The sequence below is a fragment of the Coenobita brevimanus genome, chromosome 69, assembly GCF_032717465.1.
Source record: "Coenobita brevimanus isolate Jiangsu-jjx chromosome 69, ASM3271746v2, whole genome shotgun sequence".
Taxonomy (NCBI): domain Eukaryota; kingdom Metazoa; phylum Arthropoda; class Malacostraca; order Decapoda; family Coenobitidae; genus Coenobita; species Coenobita brevimanus.
Window position 1 is genome coordinate 30,118,328 of NC_137022.1, and position 20,601 is coordinate 30,138,928.

At 40.4% G+C, this 20,601-nt stretch overlaps 1 protein-coding gene across 1 annotated transcript in view; it reads right to left on the minus strand.

Moving 5' to 3' along the window:
- Window positions 1-18,791, minus strand: part of bchs (WD repeat and FYVE domain containing 3 bchs) — a 52,751-nt gene extending 33,960 nt beyond the window's left edge. Inside the window, exons 1-23 of the mRNA XM_080277314.1 lie at window positions 18,576-18,791; window positions 15,285-15,358; window positions 13,278-13,449; window positions 12,490-12,663; window positions 11,816-12,008; window positions 11,327-11,513; window positions 10,918-11,084; window positions 10,057-10,259; window positions 9,642-9,790; window positions 8,953-9,074; window positions 8,412-8,576; window positions 7,872-7,987; window positions 6,774-7,013; window positions 5,722-5,915; window positions 4,677-4,815; window positions 4,285-4,479; window positions 3,917-4,089; window positions 3,048-3,191; window positions 2,431-2,597; window positions 1,772-1,999; window positions 978-1,379; window positions 619-767; window positions 106-289 (exon numbers count right to left, since the gene is read on the minus strand). Of these exons, the coding sequence (XP_080133440.1) occupies window positions 106-289; window positions 619-767; window positions 978-1,379; window positions 1,772-1,999; window positions 2,431-2,597; window positions 3,048-3,191; window positions 3,917-4,089; window positions 4,285-4,479; window positions 4,677-4,815; window positions 5,722-5,915; window positions 6,774-7,013; window positions 7,872-7,987; window positions 8,412-8,576; window positions 8,953-9,074; window positions 9,642-9,790; window positions 10,057-10,259; window positions 10,918-11,084; window positions 11,327-11,513; window positions 11,816-12,008; window positions 12,490-12,663; window positions 13,278-13,449; window positions 15,285-15,358; window positions 18,576-18,791 (4,153 nt within the window). The remainder of the gene's footprint in view (window positions 1-105; window positions 290-618; window positions 768-977; window positions 1,380-1,771; window positions 2,000-2,430; window positions 2,598-3,047; window positions 3,192-3,916; window positions 4,090-4,284; window positions 4,480-4,676; window positions 4,816-5,721; window positions 5,916-6,773; window positions 7,014-7,871; window positions 7,988-8,411; window positions 8,577-8,952; window positions 9,075-9,641; window positions 9,791-10,056; window positions 10,260-10,917; window positions 11,085-11,326; window positions 11,514-11,815; window positions 12,009-12,489; window positions 12,664-13,277; window positions 13,450-15,284; window positions 15,359-18,575) is intronic.
- Window positions 18,792-20,601: the final 1,810 nt, after the last annotated feature.

A 20,601-nucleotide genomic window follows, 5' to 3' on the forward strand; every position in this document is an offset into this window, starting at 1 on the left:
GACTGACACCACCTCCAATGGCATTACAAGATTGAAAAAACTCCAAAATAAATAAATAAGCTTACTGTGACATACAGCATATCCAATAAAAGGATATAAGCTTACCGAGCAGTACAGAGCATCCGCCCACATTATCAAGCATGGCGGCAACAGGACGTGGGCAGAAGACGCGAACTCCCAAGTACCCAATGACCACACCGCCAAGGGAGCGGGATGGACCACTCAGATGCCCCGCTGAGTTGTGCAATACTCGGATCGGTGTTGCGTTCTCGTGTGATGACATACCCAGCTGGCAGACCAAGAACTATCTTAATACCTTCTGCACAATGATATATTTTTTCTCTTTTCTTCCTGCCAAATGTAAACTATTAAATTCAGTATGGATTTTTTTTCTTCCTGCCATCTCCAGACAATTATATACAGCGTATGTGAGAGTTTCTGGATATGAGAGGTCTGGAACAGCTTCATTAACCCAGCTCCAGTTCTAAAGATCTAACCTGTGGTGAACCAAATTGTCAAGGAATACCACAAGTGACAAATACACTGCTGGAATCTAGGGGTCAAGATGTTAATGAAAATCTCAGCACTGAATACTCTACATATACACAGCACGCTCACCTGCTTTGCTATTGCTTTGTTGTCCACCTTGGAGTACATTTTTCTGATCTTGTTTAAGGTGAGATGTGAGATGGCAGTTGCATTTAGCCCAAATATTACCTTCTCTTCAGGAACAACTGCCACAGCCTGTGTACTCTGACTCTCTGTTCCTGAAAAAAGAAGAAAAAAGTGCTACTGCACTGCAACTCATTAAATTTTAGCTGACATATAAAAAATCAAAATTTAGTACAGTATATCAAATTTTAACAGCAGGCATGAATCTAGGACCTTCAAAAAATGTAATGACAGTGGTTCCCTCTGTATCCACATACCACTGGCTTAGAGTATGCATGAATTACGTACGAGGAACTGACAGATACCTTGTATCTGTGCAGCCTGTAGACAGCCAGTGTAGTGAGGTCCCAGTTGGAAGACCTGCTGCACCATCTGGGGCTGCAACACATCCTCCACCAGGTGACAACACCCTTGCTTCCATACCAGCCTTGAGTTTCGTCGGTATGCGGGTGGAGTGCCAATGTACGCGTAGACAGACGACGCAATAGTCAGATTGGCTGCACCACCACCTGGGTTTTGTAGGATATAATGAAGCTTCTTTTGGGTAACCAGCTGGCCATCAATGTAGATGCAGAGGGATGAGTTCTTGAGTACAGAGCGACTGAGAGTGACGGTCAGGTGGTGCCACTGGCCCTCTGTTAGAAGGTCTGGACACCATGCTCGGCAGCCAAAGTCACCCACCACTTCAGGTTCCCACTCTGTCACACCTGCACAAGAATTGGGCTTATACAATTACTCTAGGTACTGTACAAGGTAACCTCTTAAATTCAATGATGCCTTTTTCTATTTTATTTTTGCTACTGAGTGACTATTTTATTCAGCTTAGGAAGAGACTTCTGAAGTTGGAATCAAACTTTTATGGGCCACATCAAGCTGAAGCACCTTACCCCATTAGATCACCACTTGTCTATTTGGATATATGGTTACCTCCTCACACAGTAAATAATTTCCCGGGTTACTGGAAACTATTTGGCTTGTCACTCAATGCACTGTCAGCAGAAGGCAGCACTACAATGACTGAGTGGATAGTAGAAATAAAAATAAAATAAAATAAAAAATAACATAAATGGTATGAGTGACAGAAACTGGGAATGTATACCTTGACCTGACTGAGGGAAATTGGTTTCATGGGTAGAAACAATGAGTGCCTTGTCCCTGGCTGATATCACTATGGAGAGACAAACCAAGTGATGCTCGCGGCCAGGCACATGGCGCACCAACGTCAACACACGCACACAGTGGGGGTCGGTGCGGGGGTCACTGTACTTCTCCACACACACCCAAGTGCTATAAGTCAACCCAGTCTGGGGTGGGAAGATCCTATCCCCTGTAACACAGAAGTAAATCCAGGAATCAACACATAAACAACCTTTGAACAGCTTTTATCACACTAAACAAATTATTTCCTCCATGACATTGGAAACAGATTGCATTGTTAAAATTTTCTACACCACATATATATTTCTCACATCAAACATATACTTTGTACACCACACATACTTCTTACTATACACATAATATAAATATCCTGAACCATACTTACCAGAATATTTCCTAAACATTAACTTTCTACACCCACATAAACAGTACTTCCTGCATCATATAAATTTCCTACACCACACAGGTATTTCCTCCACCATATAAATTTCCTAGACCACAGATATATTTCCTACACCACACATATATATATCTAAACTACACACATTTCCTGCACACTATGATACACACAACATAAATTATCAATGCCATAATACCTACCAGTGCCAATACCACCAATAACATTGGGTTCAGTGGAGGAGAGTGCCGCACCAACCACCGAGCCACCCCCAGCACTCTGAGGGGCCATGGAGGGCAAGAAAAGGCACCCAAAACCCTCAGCACTCATGTCAAACTCGACAAACGATGGGTAGACTAAGGTGCCAACTCTGTGGGGAGAAAACAAAATGTAAATACAGTATGACTCTATTCATTTTACTCAACTTAGCCTATGATTGTCATCTCTCCATGCTGAATGCTGAGCTGTGTAGAAGACTACCAAAAGAATAAGATGTTACTCGTGAAGGAGTGCTGCGGAAAGGATGTACAGCAAAATGGCATCGCCTTCCACAACAAAGGCGCTTCAAATAGCCAGGCATGGAGGGGTTAAGGAGGGATGGATGAGGTACTCACAAACCCTCAGTACTCTTATTAAACAAAGCAAATGATGAAAAACTACAATGCCAACTCTGTGAGGAGAAAATGAAATACAAAGATGAACCTGCTTTTGATAAGTAATGTCCATTACCAATTATGAGACTGTACATTCATTCATTAATCCTACATATCCAAATACAGTAATTATAAATGTACTCTAATGTAAAACGATGGCAATTTACCTGAAATCCCTTGGTGTGGTCATGGAGACGAGGGTTTTGATGCGTGTGAGTGGGACGGGGCCGTTGTACGTGGATGCCCCTAAGCTGATATCAACTTCGTCCAGGTTAAGGCAGTTAAGAGGAATGCCCAGCCGCAGGAATATTCTATGGGGTGACAGGTCATGAGAAGTAAAGATGATCAATAAAGTACCAATATACTGCATTCTGAGATAGTAAAATACGTTTTGTGACTGTAATATACATGCAACATTCAATTAATATATTAATATAGAATTCAAAAAAAATTATTGTCATCAACCAAATACTGTATAGCAAAATACTTGCACTGACAGTCATCACCCATATCATCTTATAAACCAGTTTCCTATTGGCACCTGGGAGGGAGGGGATCTAGTGAACAACTTTTGAAATACATATATGAGACAGGAATCGCAGGAGAAGGAAGTACAGTACTAGTCTCAGTGATTAACGTTTTATAAGCTGCGAAAACACTGAAGCATAGGTGGTGCATGGTCACACATGTACATTAGAAAATCATCAACACTCCTGAACACAAGGGGACAGCCAGCAAAGCACTAATTCATGCCACAACTTCAACCTATACACTGAAGTCCTCATTACATCACCTTTCTGAATATGTTTTTTGCTATGAAGTTGCCAATACACTAAAGAGAAATCATTTTAAGTTCTATTCATATCTATAAAGCTGATATGCTAGCTTCCTCCTGCTTATAAGACAAATAGTATAAAAAATAGTTGTGATATTCTGGAGCACATCGCTTACTTATGATAAGGACTATCTGTATTACCCAGAATGACACATAGCAATAATTAGGAAGACTGTAATATATACTGACACAATCCATTACCTGAGGTCACGTGGATGTATGGCTTGAGCAGCAAGCCTCTCAAAGATATACTGTAGAGGTGGGTGAAGGGGATGCTTCTCATTGACAAGGGCTGCCTCACACCGTGACAACAAGTCCCCTGCCAGACCTACTTCACACATCAGCTGCTGGTTGCGCTCGGTTCTCACCAGTGACTGAAATAATATTGTGCAATCATTATGATTATATTTTAGCAATGTACAGTCCATATATGAAAAATATGACAGGAATCTAATTTACAAGTCAATATCTCAACTGCCCTCCCATACAGAAGCAGTAGTGGGTGTGAGAGAGGCTGTAAATCTAGGCCAAGTTAAGGTGAAAGAACCATAACTGTACTTGTGACATACCTTGATGAGATGTGCAGTGTAGAGCTGCAGGAGGGCAGCAAGACGTGGGTGTGAGGGGTGTTGTATGGATGGCAGGAGGTGCAGTAGTGTGGTAATCACTCCTGCATGGACGATGACTGGCTCAGCGGGGGCAGGTCCAAGGTTTAGCCCACCCACTGGACGCTTTGTGCTCGGAGATATGTCCGTCAGCTTGGTCTGCATTAAAGCAGAATGCATATACTGGTATACTGTACATAACAATGATATCAGCCTGGGATATAGGCTATGCCTTATGTCTAGGGATGAACTATGATGAAAATGAAACAAATTCTCTATTTTTTTCCAGGTAAAAATACAAATTAAAAAATCCTTCACAATAACCCTTAACACACAGAGAGCATCAAGCAACTCACATCTTTGCCGGGGATAGATATGTCTGGAGGGGTGAAGGTTGGGGGTGCAGCGCGGTCGAAGGCATCCAGGGCCATGTGGTACATAAGCTGCAGGATCTGGACCACACGAACCAGCGACACTGGGATCTCAGGAGGAGGTCTGGTCCATTAGAGAGGGTTTTAATTGCTACTTGGCTTTAAATAAACTACAAATACACAAACATCGACCACACAAACATATAAACACATGAACTGAACCAGTGGGGCACTCTAGGATCTCAGAAGGAGGTCTGGTCCATCTGAGAGAGAATTTTCTATTACCATGTGACTATAAAACAACCACAAACACACAAACAAGGGACACCATGAAAACACAAACCTGAGACTGGAATTTCAGGAGGGGCCTAGTCCACTGGAATGATGAACTTCAAGACACAGATACTCCTTCAACACAGTCTCAACAAAAGATCTCTGGGAGCAACTGATTGAGGTTGCCAATTTTCTGTGGCTCACTGGGTTCTCAGTGACATGAGACTTGGTTTACAACAGTAACAACAAGAAATGGCAACATCCACTTCCAAAATAACTACCCCCTTAATGTTGCAGAAATCCAAAGCTAGGTCACTACAGTCCATTACACTTAACCATTTCACTGCAATTGGTGTGCTAGGGTACTGCATAGTTAGATGATGTGGAATGTGAACCCAACAGTGTTCACAAATACCTCAGTGTAAATGTTAAATTGTGTGGAATGTGAAACCTGAAACACAAATATTCCATTCCTGGTGCAGTGTAATGAAATAGCATGTGAAACTATGCTCATTTTAATGTAACTTGGCTTAGATTTTTGTCCTACTTCAGCATATTTTATGTAGCTAAGTAGCTGCAAAAAACAATACAACAATTCTACTTCTTTTCATAGGACTTTTTCATGGCCAGCACCATAGTTTAAACTATTGACACAAGTCAGCATTCAAGATGGAGAGATTAATTTTAGGCCAAGTTAGAGTAAAAATAGCACAGCAATACTGTCTTTTTAATAATACAATGCAGCAGAAATACTCACAAATATTCCAGTATAGGTGTGGTGAAAATGGTGTGGAATGTGTTGAGGTCAATGCCATCAGAGGAAGGGTTGGTGGCAGCAGGTAAGGCAGGGAGGGCACCTGATTCACCTTCCCAAGATGCCTCCTGGATGTGGGTCTCTGTCCTGAAGCAACCCAGCAGACGCAGTGTATCACAGAAACTAGTATAGCAGATCTGGATAGCAAGAGGAAAAGGGATATCATGAAAATTAATAAGTCCCTCCATCCACTCATCCATTACCTAATTATAATAAGTCCCAACCAAGCTACGGATGTCAAGCTCTATGAGCCACTTCTGGTTGAACTGCCTCAACCCAACAGAATATCAGACATCCATTTGTGGGCAAACGATAATGGCTATCACCTAATGCAACTTATGGTTTCCTAAGTCACAGCAAACCATATGGTTTTTCATTCAGTGCTGAAAGAATATGTATTCTGAAATACTTAGCTACACCAAGTTTCAACTATCATTAAATGCTCTGTGCTTGCTTGAATGGCATTTTTCGAGAAAGGCTAGTGTTCTACAGGGTTAATTACATTATGTTTCTTTGATTGAAGACTGCCTCATATTAATTACTGAATAAATCATCTCTGATCTGTACACCCCAGATGATCCAGGGTAAAGGAAGATCTGAGGCTATGCTACCATGATCCAAATAATTTTTCGCTACAGAAGACTCCCTTTTATCCCTGGCAGCACTACACATGTGTAAATTGGAAAACGTTCAGTCAACTCTTGGATTTAAAACATGGTTTGATAGTCCATGGCTTCCCCTGGCCAGTGCTATAACACTGCACTAAGGTGATATATATTTTTTACATGTCTGCATAATAAAAGTCTACATATAAGCATTATCAATTCCTCAAATAAAGGATTTACATCATCATCATCATTCAGACCTCCTTTCCCACCCTCGGGCAGGGTGAGGTAAAGGATTTACTATAAATAAATTCTGCTTCACGGTAATCAAGTTGAAATACTGTGGACATTCACTTTTACTGTATATGGCTGACTTGAGGCAACACTAACCTCTTGATGAAAGAACTTTGCGTTGGCTGGCTCGTATCTCATGGCGGTGGTGAGAGTATTAAAAACGTTGAGAAGGAGTGTGAGAATGAGTCGAGAAGACACCGGGGTCCAGACGGTGGGTATGACATCACCCAGGCTGCCCTCCAGACTCACCAGTGCACTCATTACATAAACAAAGCCTCCCACCTTCCTAAACACCGTCCTCGTGCGATGTGACTCCTTCAGGCACACTAGCAGCGACTGTAACAAAACCCAAACACAATATGAACAGCAACATGACGAAAGACCATAAAGCTGTACATGAATATCAGGAACATGTAATATATGACCCATCAAAATTCAAATTTATTAGTGTCACCATCATCATCCTAATTTAATCCAGAGCTGCCCCATGAGAAGCATAGAAGCCCGGGGCTAGGCAAGTTGGTACTGACATTTAAGATGAGAGTGACCAGCCTCACTCATCCCTGAGTGGCATTACGTAAGCAATAAACCCCAACCACCCCTTGGATATAAACCTGCACAGGCTCAATCCGGCTGGGGCACCTTAGTTACCCACTAAACCAACAGGCACCATAATTTGGATATATGGTTACCACCCAGCATAGTAAATGGTTTCTTGGTGTACAGGAAACCATTTGGCTTGTCTCTCTGCAAAGAGTCATCCATAGGCAGAAGGAAGGGGAAAGAATGAAGAAAAAAAAGACAGGAGAGGGAGTGTGGAGTCACCAGCAGGCAGAAGGAAGAGGAAAGAATAAAGGAAAGAAAGCCAGAAGAGGACAGAAGGAAAGGAAGGAAGGAAGGAAGAAAAGAAAGGGCAGTCATCCGAGAGCAGCACTATATCGCGTGAGAGGATGGTGATAAGTATCAACATTATATACTGGTAGGTACAAAAGCAAGAGCAATGTGACACAAACTGAGTGACATATACATATGATCACTATAAACTCCAACAAAAAAAGGTTTGGCAAGGCTGAACTATAAGACTGAGCATTACACTGAATAGCAGATCTAGCAAATAGTTTAAAACCAGTCAGACAAATAAAACACAAACTTCTGAAACAATTTACTGGGCTTCTATTTGATGTGAGTGATCACCTTGAGTATGTCTATCTTGAGCTGGAGTTCAGTGGGTGCAGCAGAGTGTAGGAGGCCCAGCAGTGAGCCCATATCATCATCACTTCCACTCGCCAGGACCAACTGTTGCATCACACCTGTCATAACACAACAATTCCATGTTATGTTGCTCATTTCATGTTTTTTTTTTTTTTTTTTTTTTTTTTTTTTTTTTTTTACTGTCTCCTTTCATGACTTTTTATCTGTCTCTCTTCATAACATTCTTTTTTATGTGTCTCCTTTCATGACATTCTTTTTTTTCATGTGTCTCCTTTCACAACATACTTTTTAACTAATTACTCTTCACTGTAACAAAATTCCCACTGAATACATTACTTACAGTACAGATATTAATTTATTACAAACACAGTCACCTGTGCCTCAACAAAGGACACAGCACTAAGCTTTATTGAAAACAGAAAAACACTTGTCATGGGTGAGTTTGCAGCTTGGCCCATGTGGACTTTGTTGAGTTTAACACTACCACAACACATACACACACATAAAAACACTGTGACGCACCGAGGGCCTGTGACCGACACTGGAGGTGGGGTACGAGGGCAACAGCACACTTGGCTCCTCCTGACTCCCTAAAAACGGCAGCGTTCTGACTATTGGAAGACAGCAGGTGTGTCAGGCCTTCCATCACCAGGAATCCAAGGCGCTCCTCTTCACTTGCTTCATCGCCTGTGGGAGGATACATCTTAGGCTACGGAATTAAAGCTTGGTGTTTGTACACATAAAGGGATGAACTTTATGTTTTTCTATTACAAGAGGATAAACCAGTACTGATTTATCAGGTTATGGGAGATATTAGCTGTAAGTACTGGAAAACTTTTTTTTTTCTAAATTACGAATAATTTTTCATTACGTGGATGACAGACAAAGATATATTTACGTGCTTCAACAGAAAAAAGAAAAAGAAGAAAAAAAACACACTAAGGTAAATAACTCATTGTCAGAGGTCTTCCAAAGCTAAATAAAGCTATCTAACTAAAGTATTATACCAAAGTGCCATCCAGGTCTATAAAGGTTATAAAAATATAAAACCTATGTGACTGACCTTTATTCTGTGATTCTTCGTTTTGTTGAGACTTGAGCAGGTCATGGTATCTGTTGAGGCACGTGACAAACACCTCCAGCAGACCCACCTCTCGGTACACGTCCTTGAACACTGCATTGTGTCTGACGGAGGGACACAACATTACCATCATCCATATCGTCAGTGTTACCATCACTGTGATCATCATCATTACAGGCATCCCTCACATAACAATATTCCATCAAACACTCTTTCAATTTAACAATTCAAATTTGTTAAAATTTTTCTGGCAAACACTACCAATTATCTGCAATAATGATAGGCAAAAAATAAGACAATATTTTTTGAACTGTCAAATGAAAGTGATTCATTCATTAATTCATCAGCTAATCCCAGTGTGCCCCAAATAAACAGGAGCATAGTGGCCCAGAACTAGGCTACTCATGCCTGACAGTTAATGCAAGGGTGACCAGCCTCACAGCCTCTCTGTGGCATAAGACCATGAGACCCAAATATGGTGCACCTTAACCCAATGGATCACCATCCATTTATCCATCAGCCAATCTCATTATGCCCCACGTAAACCAGGGTACAGGGGCCTAAGGCTGGCTACACAGTCCTAACATGTAAGACAAAGAGGACAATCTGTAAAAAAAAAACAAGAATACACGACATGACCACACTGATGAGAGTAATAAGCCGAGCCATACTTGAGGATGGTGAGGAGGGTGTTGCAGCAGATGAGGGAGCATGAGAGTGTGTGCTGGGCCTTGAGGAGGATGGAGAGTGATATGAGTTCTTTACATGGCACAAACTTCAACTGGAACACCACAAACTCCAACAGCTGGAAGTATTTCTCCTGTGGGGACAAAATGGGTGTTGGTAATAATGCACTTTGCCTGGTATTATTAATTCCATTCACTTGGTATTCTAAGAAATGGATGAATGGCATTATTTTAGCAGCATATATCTCTTTTATGGTTGGTAGTGTATAAATCAAGTGCCAAACTAAAGGGGTAAAGTATAAACTGCTGACAAGAAGTGAATAAAAATATACCATTACTGGAAAAAAAAAAAAAAAAAAAAAAAAAAAAACCTACCACCACCATACACCACACAACTAACCTGTATTTCCTTAGACTTAGTGTGAATTTTCTCTGCAAAAGTGGAGAGAGTGTGCTGGGGCTCGAGAATGAAGTAGTTAGCAGAGTCAGAGTGGTAGACGGAGGAGATGGCATCCAGTATGACGGAGCAGAGGTTAGTGGTGGTGCCGCGAAGGAACACTGACTGAAGCACATTGAAAGCCTGCACATTCCTCACACTTGCACCTGCCACACGAGAGGAAGGGAAACAGTCGTCGTGCTACAGTGCTGTTACTGTTGCTTAAATGTTCAAGATTACAGTAGTCTAACCTCGGGCCCCTATACTCCAAGCCAGCCTCTCTCCTGTACATCAGTATTTGTGCTACTGATATGAGTTAGTAATGATTAGTGTTTATGTGCACATTCATTGACACTTATTAGTACTGTATACATTATCAAACATTCTAAAAATGCATTGAAAATGCACAATGCACTGAAATACAATTAAATGATGATTAAATAACTGATACTGTACATCTAAATAATATGATGCAATTTCATGACATTAAATACAATCAAAGATGGATTACATAAAACACATGCATACAACAACATTTATCAGCAAATCACAATATGGGTTTGTGAAAAGTACTATCTGTTAAACAAAAATATGCAATAATATATACAATTCACCATTACCACCAGAATCATCACCCACACTATACTCAACATCCATACTTCAGCCTGACGGTCCAGTGGCGCATGAGCATCCACCATAACCACCATCACAATCATCATCATCATCATCATCCACACTCTACCATGCGTCCATAACTCTAACACAAAGGACCAGCTGTACATACAACACCATTATCATTATCAACATCATCATCATCACCTATACCTCTGCCAGAAGGGACTGGAAGTACAAATCCTGGGATGTGGAAGGGTGAGCCGACAGATGCAGTGGATGGCTTCAGTTCAACATAGCCGCAGTATGAGAGTGATGACACCAATAACACTAAATTCCTCAGTGCTTCTCGGCTCTCGTCGGTGGTGTCTGCCTCGAGTCTGGGGGGCAATAAAATCAGCCTCAGAAAAAATTAACTATGGAAGCTTCCAGTTCAGAGAAAACATCAGCTGTACCTTGGCCAACACCAACACCAGGATTCCTTAACAAGAAGCATGTTGTTAATTTTGTGTCACATTATGATATGCTTATTTGAGTGCAAGAGTAAGGTGTATGAAAAGATGCATATGTTGGAGCAAAAACAGTAAAATACAAACTTGAAAATCACACCCATCACACCAACCTTAACAGGAACTCAGCTAGGAATGCATAACCCTGAGATGATCTGAAGTCATCAAGGAGAGTTTGTGAGACTTCTGATGAGTCCTTGAGGAAGCAGAAGACAGTGACAAACATCTCAACAATTTCTAGTGGGGAGAGATCTTGCCCACGCTCCATGTTCTCCACACACAGGCCCACACATCCCTTGTCTGTGGAATTGTTTAAAGATAAGTGCCACTCATAATATCCTAAAATGCAGGATACAGGTACAGTATTAGTAAAGAAACTGTATGCAAGTCCACCTAACACATGGTAGAGGTGTGTGACTACATGGCATGGTCACCTAGAGAATAATTATGTATGAGGTGATGTATGTGAGACTGAGGGTGGGAGGAGGCACCAAAAAGGAAAAACAACGATACAACACTACCTTCAAGGCATAGGAGTTCAATGTAAAGCTATCATCACTTCTGAGGCCAAATATTCTGACCAAATCTGTGGCAGTACTCACGATGGATGTAACTGACAACCGGTGGTGAGAGGCCGTGGCGTGAGAGTGTCATAAGCACTTCAGCAGCACTCTTCCTCCAGATGGCATTGTGTGGGGCACACCACGATGTAATGGCTGAGAACAGCAGTGTGAGATCATCTTTCCGAGCTAGTTCCTCTGCTGGTGCAGTGTGAGAACACAGCCGCACCAACAGCTGCAAGAAACAAAGTCTCATTTGAATAAGTTTTGGAACTGCTCAAAATATCAACAATAAAGTAAATCATCAGTTTTTAAAAACATTTCTGAAACAGAAATCTGACAAAGAAAAAAAATGGGGTTCAATATATACAAAAGTTGAATGAAAATAATACATTAGACACACACTGCCCCTGGAGAGAAACAATATGACTACATGACCAAATCTCATAACTGATGAAGCGTTCTCCTTGGCTGTCCCTTAATTTCAAAACTGTAAATTGCTCATATAAAACAAGTACAATACAAACTAGGTTTTTGGATCCTCTTTATATATATATATATGACTAGAGGTGGAGTTTATACACACATATATCCCACCTCTATTCAAACAAAAAGAAGGTCCTTTGGTTCTTTTTCATTCCTGGTTCTTCTTCAATGCCTGCCTCACTTCAATTAACTAATTGCTTCTTTTTCACTGCCTGGTTCTTATACATTACCTGAACAAATACTTTTTGTAGTAGGATTCTTCTTTCACTGGCTGAGAACTCTGCAGCTTCATTATCGGGTGGGAGTGTGGAGGTGTCAGCTGGTGGACTCTCATACTCGGGAAGGTCAAAGAAGAGGTACAAGCACTTGACTAGAGTCGATGGCAGTGAGGCAGCTGTCATTACCTGAAGGAGTACAAATATAAGAATAATAAGAAATGGCAAAACTAAAGTATTGCTACCATTCTACATTTTTTCCCATTAAAAAAAAACAAATAAATAATAGAGGGATTGAAATATAGGAAAAGGAAAGTACTGTTGTACCATGAAGAACAAATGTATACCACAAACTGCTTTTTTTTTCCATTTTGTTTAAAAATGGTTTGATGTGCTTGCATGCATCAACGTTGGTCACTGAATAACTGTAGTCCACAATGCCTGATCACCAACAGGCCTGTCAGTTCAGTCCTTTATCCCTTAAGTTACACTCGACAATGGTCTCACAAATATATGGCCTAACTGGAGTGCATTTTACTATGATGGAAATACTGATAAACTGTATTAACCCATTACCCTGTCACTAATCCAGACTCTAAACAACATGACAGTGGGAAAAATTTACTTCTTACTCCACACTCTATTCAAAATTTTCAATCTGTCATGAAAGTAGATAAAGATGATTTTGTATTATGGACTTCACAGTTGATGCAGGAACAAAGCTTACCAATTTCGTATTAACTAGATAAATGGAATGAAGAGCAATTCTCTCTCTCTCTCTCTCTCTCTCTCTCTTTTCTTACTTCAATCAGTTGAGTGGGTCCAGCAGCCAGGAGGTTCAGCGTGGACAGCAGCATCCACCCGTTGCTACTCTCCTCACAGCTGTCAATCTCCAGGAACCTCACTATGGCACATGAGGCTGCTTCTGTTGACTGGTTGGAGGCTCGACGTCTTATCATCGTCACCATCAGCTTGCTGCATGGACAAAGTAAATTATTGTAACTTTCCTCTTGCTACTAAGATTTTCTTTTTTTTCTTCACAGGATAAATGCAATATATGAAAAAATGCAGCACTCCTCTTTCCTTGTCCTCCCTGTAGAAGTAATTTCTAGTTGTGTGCACAAGCACTCATGTATGCACACATGCACACACACAGTTGTACTGATAACATTAAGTACTCCAAAATCATATGGTACTCTATAATCGTATGGTCATCTTTTTTTATCCGCCAGTGCGGGTTTTTGTATCCTGGTCATACTCAGTTTTTACTTCATACTATTAAAAAAAAATGCTCATCATCATCATCTAGACCATCCTAGGGCAGGGTGAAGAGCAGCAAAGTCTAGACAGCCGAAGTTTGGCCAATTCACTGGGCCGTGCTTCCATTTGCTAATCATTCAAGCCCACGAAATCCTGGCTCCATCAGACAGGACAAAAAAAATTTCACCAAAATCTGTAGCTTCACATATACAGTACGTATCAGACAAAGGCAATCAAAACGCTGTCACATTAAAAAGAGGTGCCGAATCTCTAATCATGCAATTCTTCTCACAACATTCATCCAGCCAGCTCGATCTCTTGTCAGTCCCTTAGCCTCACCACCTTCTATATCTCTCTTCCTCACACTCATCCACCATATCACTCCAACTTCTTCCTGGCCTACTTCCCCTCCTCCCTCCTTCAAATTCATTCAAATATACCTTTTTCACCACTATATTGTCATCCATTCTCTCCACATGACCATACCATCTCAGCACATTCTCTTCGACTCTGGTGTCCACAGACTTCCTCACTCCGCATCTTTCATGAATCACATTATTACGTATCCTCGCCACTCTCTGTACTCACCATACATTCCTAAGCAGTCCCACCTCCACTGCTCTTACTCTTGGCTTTTCATTTTCATGTCACACCATATTCTCACATCTGTATGTTAAAGCTGGCACTAACACTCCTTCATGTAAGCCCTGCACAGTTGCAACACTCAAGCCTGTTTCTTATCAACGCCTTCATAGCACCAGCTACTTTCCTTCCTTGTGTCACTCTACTTTCCACTTCTTTTGCACATTTTCCTTTCTTTTCTATCCCTGTACCCAGGTATTTGAACTCTCCCACCAATTCCTGTTTCTCTCCACTCACTGTAATATAACACTGAGAGTCACCTTCTCTCTCAGTAACCATCACTTTACTCTTTTCTACATTTACTTTCAAGGCACGACGCTCACAGACATCTATAAAACGCTGCACTAGTCTACCAAGCTCTTGTCCAGTATTTGCAAGTAGCACTGCATCATCAACATACAACAAATTTGAGATAGTCCATCCATCATCATTCATTACCAACACTCTCCCTACCTCCATTACTTGTGCTTTTACTTCTCTCACCAACCCAACCCTATATATACAGTATATTGAACAACCATGGGGACATCACATAAGCTTGTCGCACACCCACACCGATCGTGAACCATTCACGTAAATGCCCATTTACCCTTGCATATGCCTTATAACCATCATAAAAACGCACGACAGCACCTAGCAGCTTACCATCTACACCATACATGTGCAAAACCTTCCACAATTCTTCTCTGTCTACTTTGTTGTATGATTTTTCCAGATCCATAAATGCCATAAACACCTTACAGTCCTTCTCACAAGCCTTCTACACTATCAGTCTCACTGCAAATATTTGAACCACACATCCTCTGCCACTCCTAAAGCAACCCTGTTCGTCATTCACTACTTTACAATAAACTCCCAAATGTTGATGATAATGTCAACTGAAAATAATGTATGATCACCATCCTTACCTAACATGTTGAGTAAACATCAGACATTCTCCAAACTTCTCTTGCATATCAGAAGTAGGACTGGCACCAAACACCTGTTGGTAAGAAATGTACATGTGTATGGAAAAAAAAAAAAAAAAAAAAATCACTGCACATAGATATTGCTACAGAATACTTTACTACACAAACAGTAACAGCCAATCCCTTATTACCCCTTTGAGGTATAGGGGCCCAAGGAGAGAATACCACAGTCCAGTATATTTAAAGGCAGATGATCAGCATAAGGTACTTTCCTAAATGAGTGAATTCGTTACCATGTGATTTGTGCCACTCCATTGAAGCCATCAAATGGAGGATAAAGAAATGGGCATATTGAGCAAAGGAATGGGTGAGATGGGCAGGAATGTTGGTGGGTGGTAGGGCTGGGGCAGTAAAGTATATGCGGTGAAAATGGGTACAGTACTGCAGAATTAGTGGTTCGAGTGTAGTGTTGATTTTATTTCAAAATATAATCCAAGAGTGAATGTGTTGGGACAGGGGGGGATGAAAGCAATTGGCAGGAGGGACAAAGAAATGGATGGAATGACCTGGAACTGTGGCAGGAGGTGGAAGGGGCCATGAGAGTAAAACCTGTGAAAATGGGTGATGTGGGATGAATGGCTTGTGTGTAGTAAAAGTTTATTATAATGTTTTCTCCAACAAGAACAAGACAAGATCATGTTTTGGTCTCATTTCCCTTATAACAGCCACAACTCTCTAGTCACCTCCTGAGCATTAAACCGAAGTAAGACCGCTATTCCAACAGAGGAGTTCTAACCACTACACCACCAGGCACCCTCATTATGCACTGGTAATATTCAATACCTGGTACTCTATGCATCTGGTTTCTTACCATATTCTGATGATCTTACTTGACTCTGGATAATCTCTGGTAGTATAAAGGTTAATAAGGGCCATTTCTAACTCCTTTATTTTGAAAAATTAACTGGAGACTGCAAAAACAAAGCAAAATAAATAATCAGATTCAAACTTTTATGCATTAAAAAAAAAAAAAAAAAAAAAAAAAAAAACATATGACATTACCAGTTTGGGAAAGAAAATTTCAGGAATAAGACAAAGGTAGAAAAAATAAATAAATCATCTATCTGAAGATATTAAGCCATCAGTTGCTCTTAAAACGGTGATTTGTCTCTAGTACCCTCACATATTCACTATTATCAATGGCCACCTCACTCAATACAAAACTACAGGAAACAACAGAACCATCCTCCATTATAAGGTACTGTATACTACAAAGTTCATGTTGGTTAGTTTCAAAATATCACACCTCTTCCCATACAACAGGTACAGTGAATCGAGGGATACTGGCAAACCTGCTTTATAGATAGCATTAGAATTTTAAGGCAGGCAATTCCTCTATGGTATCCTGGATTCTATGGCAAAAAAAGCTGTAACACATAATGAAGACTTTCTATAATTAAAACCTCCCTGGACCTTCCTGACATAGTTCCATGACTTTTGCTGCACAACATCATATCTTCCCTAGTCTGACTTTCATTTCCTGTCAGATATCCCAGTGGCTGTTATGGTTACGCGGATTTCAACTTTTTTTCCTGCATCATCCAACTCTTTCCGTTCCAAGGTGATATTATCTCTATTCTCATTTTCCTTATTCTTCTCTCTTAGAATTCAAGCATACATCAGGCTTATACTTCTCAGTTTCTTGATTCTCTCTCTCTTTGGATTCAAGAATATACCAGTATATACCGCAGAGAATTACATTTACAGTAAAGTCCTCCAATCCAACCACTAATAATCCAAATATCCCAATATAGTACAGTACTTCAAATTTTTTAAGGAGAAAATTTTCAAATTTTTCAGGGCTTTATCTAAGGATTTATCTGGCTTGGACTTGCTCTAGCACTTGGATGTACCTGCCTGCTACTATTCAGCTACACTTCTATGCACTTCCAGCATCTAAAACAATAGCCCATAACAATGTTAGTGTTCATTTAATGATCATGTACACATTTTTATGTTTTCAAGGTTCCTTCCCAATATTTTAAAAAAAAAAAAAAAAAAAAAAAAAAAAAAAAGTAATAAAGACCTTCGGTCCCCTGGCATTCAGGTTACATGACTTTTACTGTATTCTTCTCAGTTTCTTCATTCTTTCCCTTTTAGTAGTCACAACTACTTTAGTTGCTGCATGACATTTAGACAAATATACCTTACTGACTCAAGAATAAATAATGCCTCCCCACAGTATCCTCCAGTAACTTCCGTCCTTCCTCTTAAATCTTCTCTAGTATTTCTTCTCCAATCAAATTCTCTAATTAATCTCCTGGCAGTCTAGTGATTACAGAATGCACATGATATTCAATATGTGAAACTGATATTACTCCACTAATAACTAATCATAACAAAAGCACTTGTATGACAGAAATTAAAGCATGAAAGGCATTACATGCAAATGGCACAAAATACCAGTACCGGTACCCAAGCTGGTGGCATGATACACTTATCATTTATTGGAGGGGGGGGGGGGTCCCTTCTGCTGTACATCAAGAAGTTCCATGGTACTGGGACATCGTTTTTGCCAAGAAGGGATCAACAACAACAACAACAACAATAATAATAATAGTAATAATAATAATAATAATTTTAACAAATGAAAATAAAACATAAATAAAAACCAAATCCATAACTCACCATCTTCATTCAGACCTATATACTGTATGGTACATAGCCTATATACATGTAGAGGACATTGAAAAATGCTAAAATGTTAAAAACTTAATGTTTTGATAAGGACCAGAACAAATGGCCAAACAGTATCTTAACATATGTAGTAAATACAGGGTGGTGCAAATATCCTATCCCATAGAAAAAATACCGTACAAGTTAACTACAATATTTTTTTGCCAGTCTTGCCATTCTTATTGTTTATTGTCACATCTACTGTACCCGTATTAGTCTGTCTTTTCAAATTTACCATCTTGTAGCTGTATAACACTTCATGGCAGTTATATGTGAGTGACAGCTCATGCTATAAGTCTCACTACAAATATGATCACTGAACTAGCAGCATTATCAGACAAATTTTACAACTACCACACCAGACTTGTCATATGAATGTTAACAACTAGAAGGGAAATCAGGAAAGTAGTGAAACTTCTATGGTAAAAACTTAAATAAAAACATGGAGTCACTAGTACCAAGCTGGTCTGAAAACTAAAACAACTCATATGTTCTTTAAAAGTGTGCCATTTCTATCACTTTATTCAAGGTAGAAAAACAGGACTAATATCAGACCTTGCAAAAGAGTGGGAGCATGTTGTAAAGTTTGTCTTCCTTCTCAGTCTCGGTGAGAGGGTGGGGAGGATAGGAGTACTCGCTGAAGAGCTTCTTGAGGTGCATGAGGCCGAGGGCAAGGTGTTGTTGCTGTGCCTGTGACCCCACCGCATCAACACCCTCCAGCACGCCGCCCACACGCGCACCCGACCCCCACCACTTGCGCATTATGTTCATTCTTATCTGTTGAAGGAAATGTTATATTACTCTAAGATGGTTGGGTCATATACGGAACTGACGTAGACTGACAGACTGACTTGAAGAGTGCATGTGAGTGAGGTGGAGGGGGAGAGGACATGGAGGAGACTAAAGATGGGACAAAAGAAGGGGCAAGGGGGATAGAGTGGAGAGAGAGAAAGATGAGAGAGGGGGGTGAGAGTTCAAAGGAGGGCAGTCAAATGGCAAAGGACTGGGCAATGTGGAGGCAATTTACTTGTGGCCATCCCTTACGGGAAGAAGGTGTATGGCTAGGTCATCATCATCATCATAACCATCACTTCTCTTCACACCTATGAGTGGGAATGAGGTAAGATCCCACAACAAAGGAATGAAAGTTCAGTACCATTACAAAAGTGGGAGAACTATCAACATGATGCCCAGTGACAATGGCCCTGACAATCTTTCACACATCATTCAGCTCCCAGCATCCTTGCCAGGTAAGACCTCGTACCATAGAGAAAACTGAATATTCTTTCTACTCCCCATCCCTCTCTCTCTTTTCCTTGCCCTTCCCCTCTTTCTCTCTTTCTCTATTTTTAATGCTCATACAACTAACATCCACTTGTTCATCACTAAATGTACTGACTGACATGGGATAATGTAAATACTGTACACTAAATCAATTTTACTCTGCCACTACCTTGGCCTAAAACTGTCATCTCTATACTGGATTTAAGCTGCAGCAATAGATTAACACTGATATTATGCTAGTCGCAAAGAAAATGCTATAACGGATCCTGGGCAATAGCAGTGTTCCATTCTTTTGTTGAGCTACAATGACTATGGCAAAAAAGGACAAAAATCTGGACCAAGCTAGAGTGAAAAGAGGAGTGGATAATTACCCTCTCTTATCTATCCTACTTCTAATATTGCACTACATCAACTCACATTTGACTAACATAAGTCCAAAAATCAGTTTTCATTCATGCTGAATACCTTACATACAATGACCTTCGAAACAGTGTAATTAAAGCACTGAAAGAGAAAATATTGAGGGTAGTCTTGATCTGTCAAACATGGATCACTCATTTGATATGGACATTCATTTACCTAGCCTCCATTAATAATTTCTTTTGTGAAATACAGAAAAATTTGGCACATGACAGGGCATTACTTCAAAGTAACGTGGCACCCAAGCACTGCAATTTATCGCAAACAAATGGAAATTTGCAGTGCAGTTGTCAGTCGATTACCACAACGCCCACATCAATACCCTCGCCCCTCATTTAGCCACTACAAACAAATTAAGCTTAGATTTACTCATTGCACTGACTCAAACCGTCTACCTCACCTCGATGCCTTAGCACAAGCGGGGCAGCTAGTCGGAACGTAGATATCACATCATAAAATAGCCATGAGCAGGGAGGTCCCCAGGGCTGGTCGTCATGTTTGTTGTGGTGCAGTTGACATGCGCCGCAACACTCTTCTTTTCTGCTATTCTTGTCACTTTTGCGTCCTATTTCTTCATATGAAATGATAAACACTTGCCATATATATCTGTCTGATGAGTAAAACTACATATGGCATATCCACAATATTTGCACGAGGGTTATTTTTGTTATTTATCGATCGGTCGTTTTTCTTCAGTGAGGGTTATTCTGCCTGATGCCATATTTACTTTAATAGGACAAATTGATGCTGTAATTTCTAATCACGAGTGAAATCAAGTTATTTCATCATTTTGCATAAAAATGGATGACCCTGCTAGCTGCTAGAAAACAAAGCCCGCCTACACGATTCAAAACAAACAAGGTGGAGATTGCCAGGG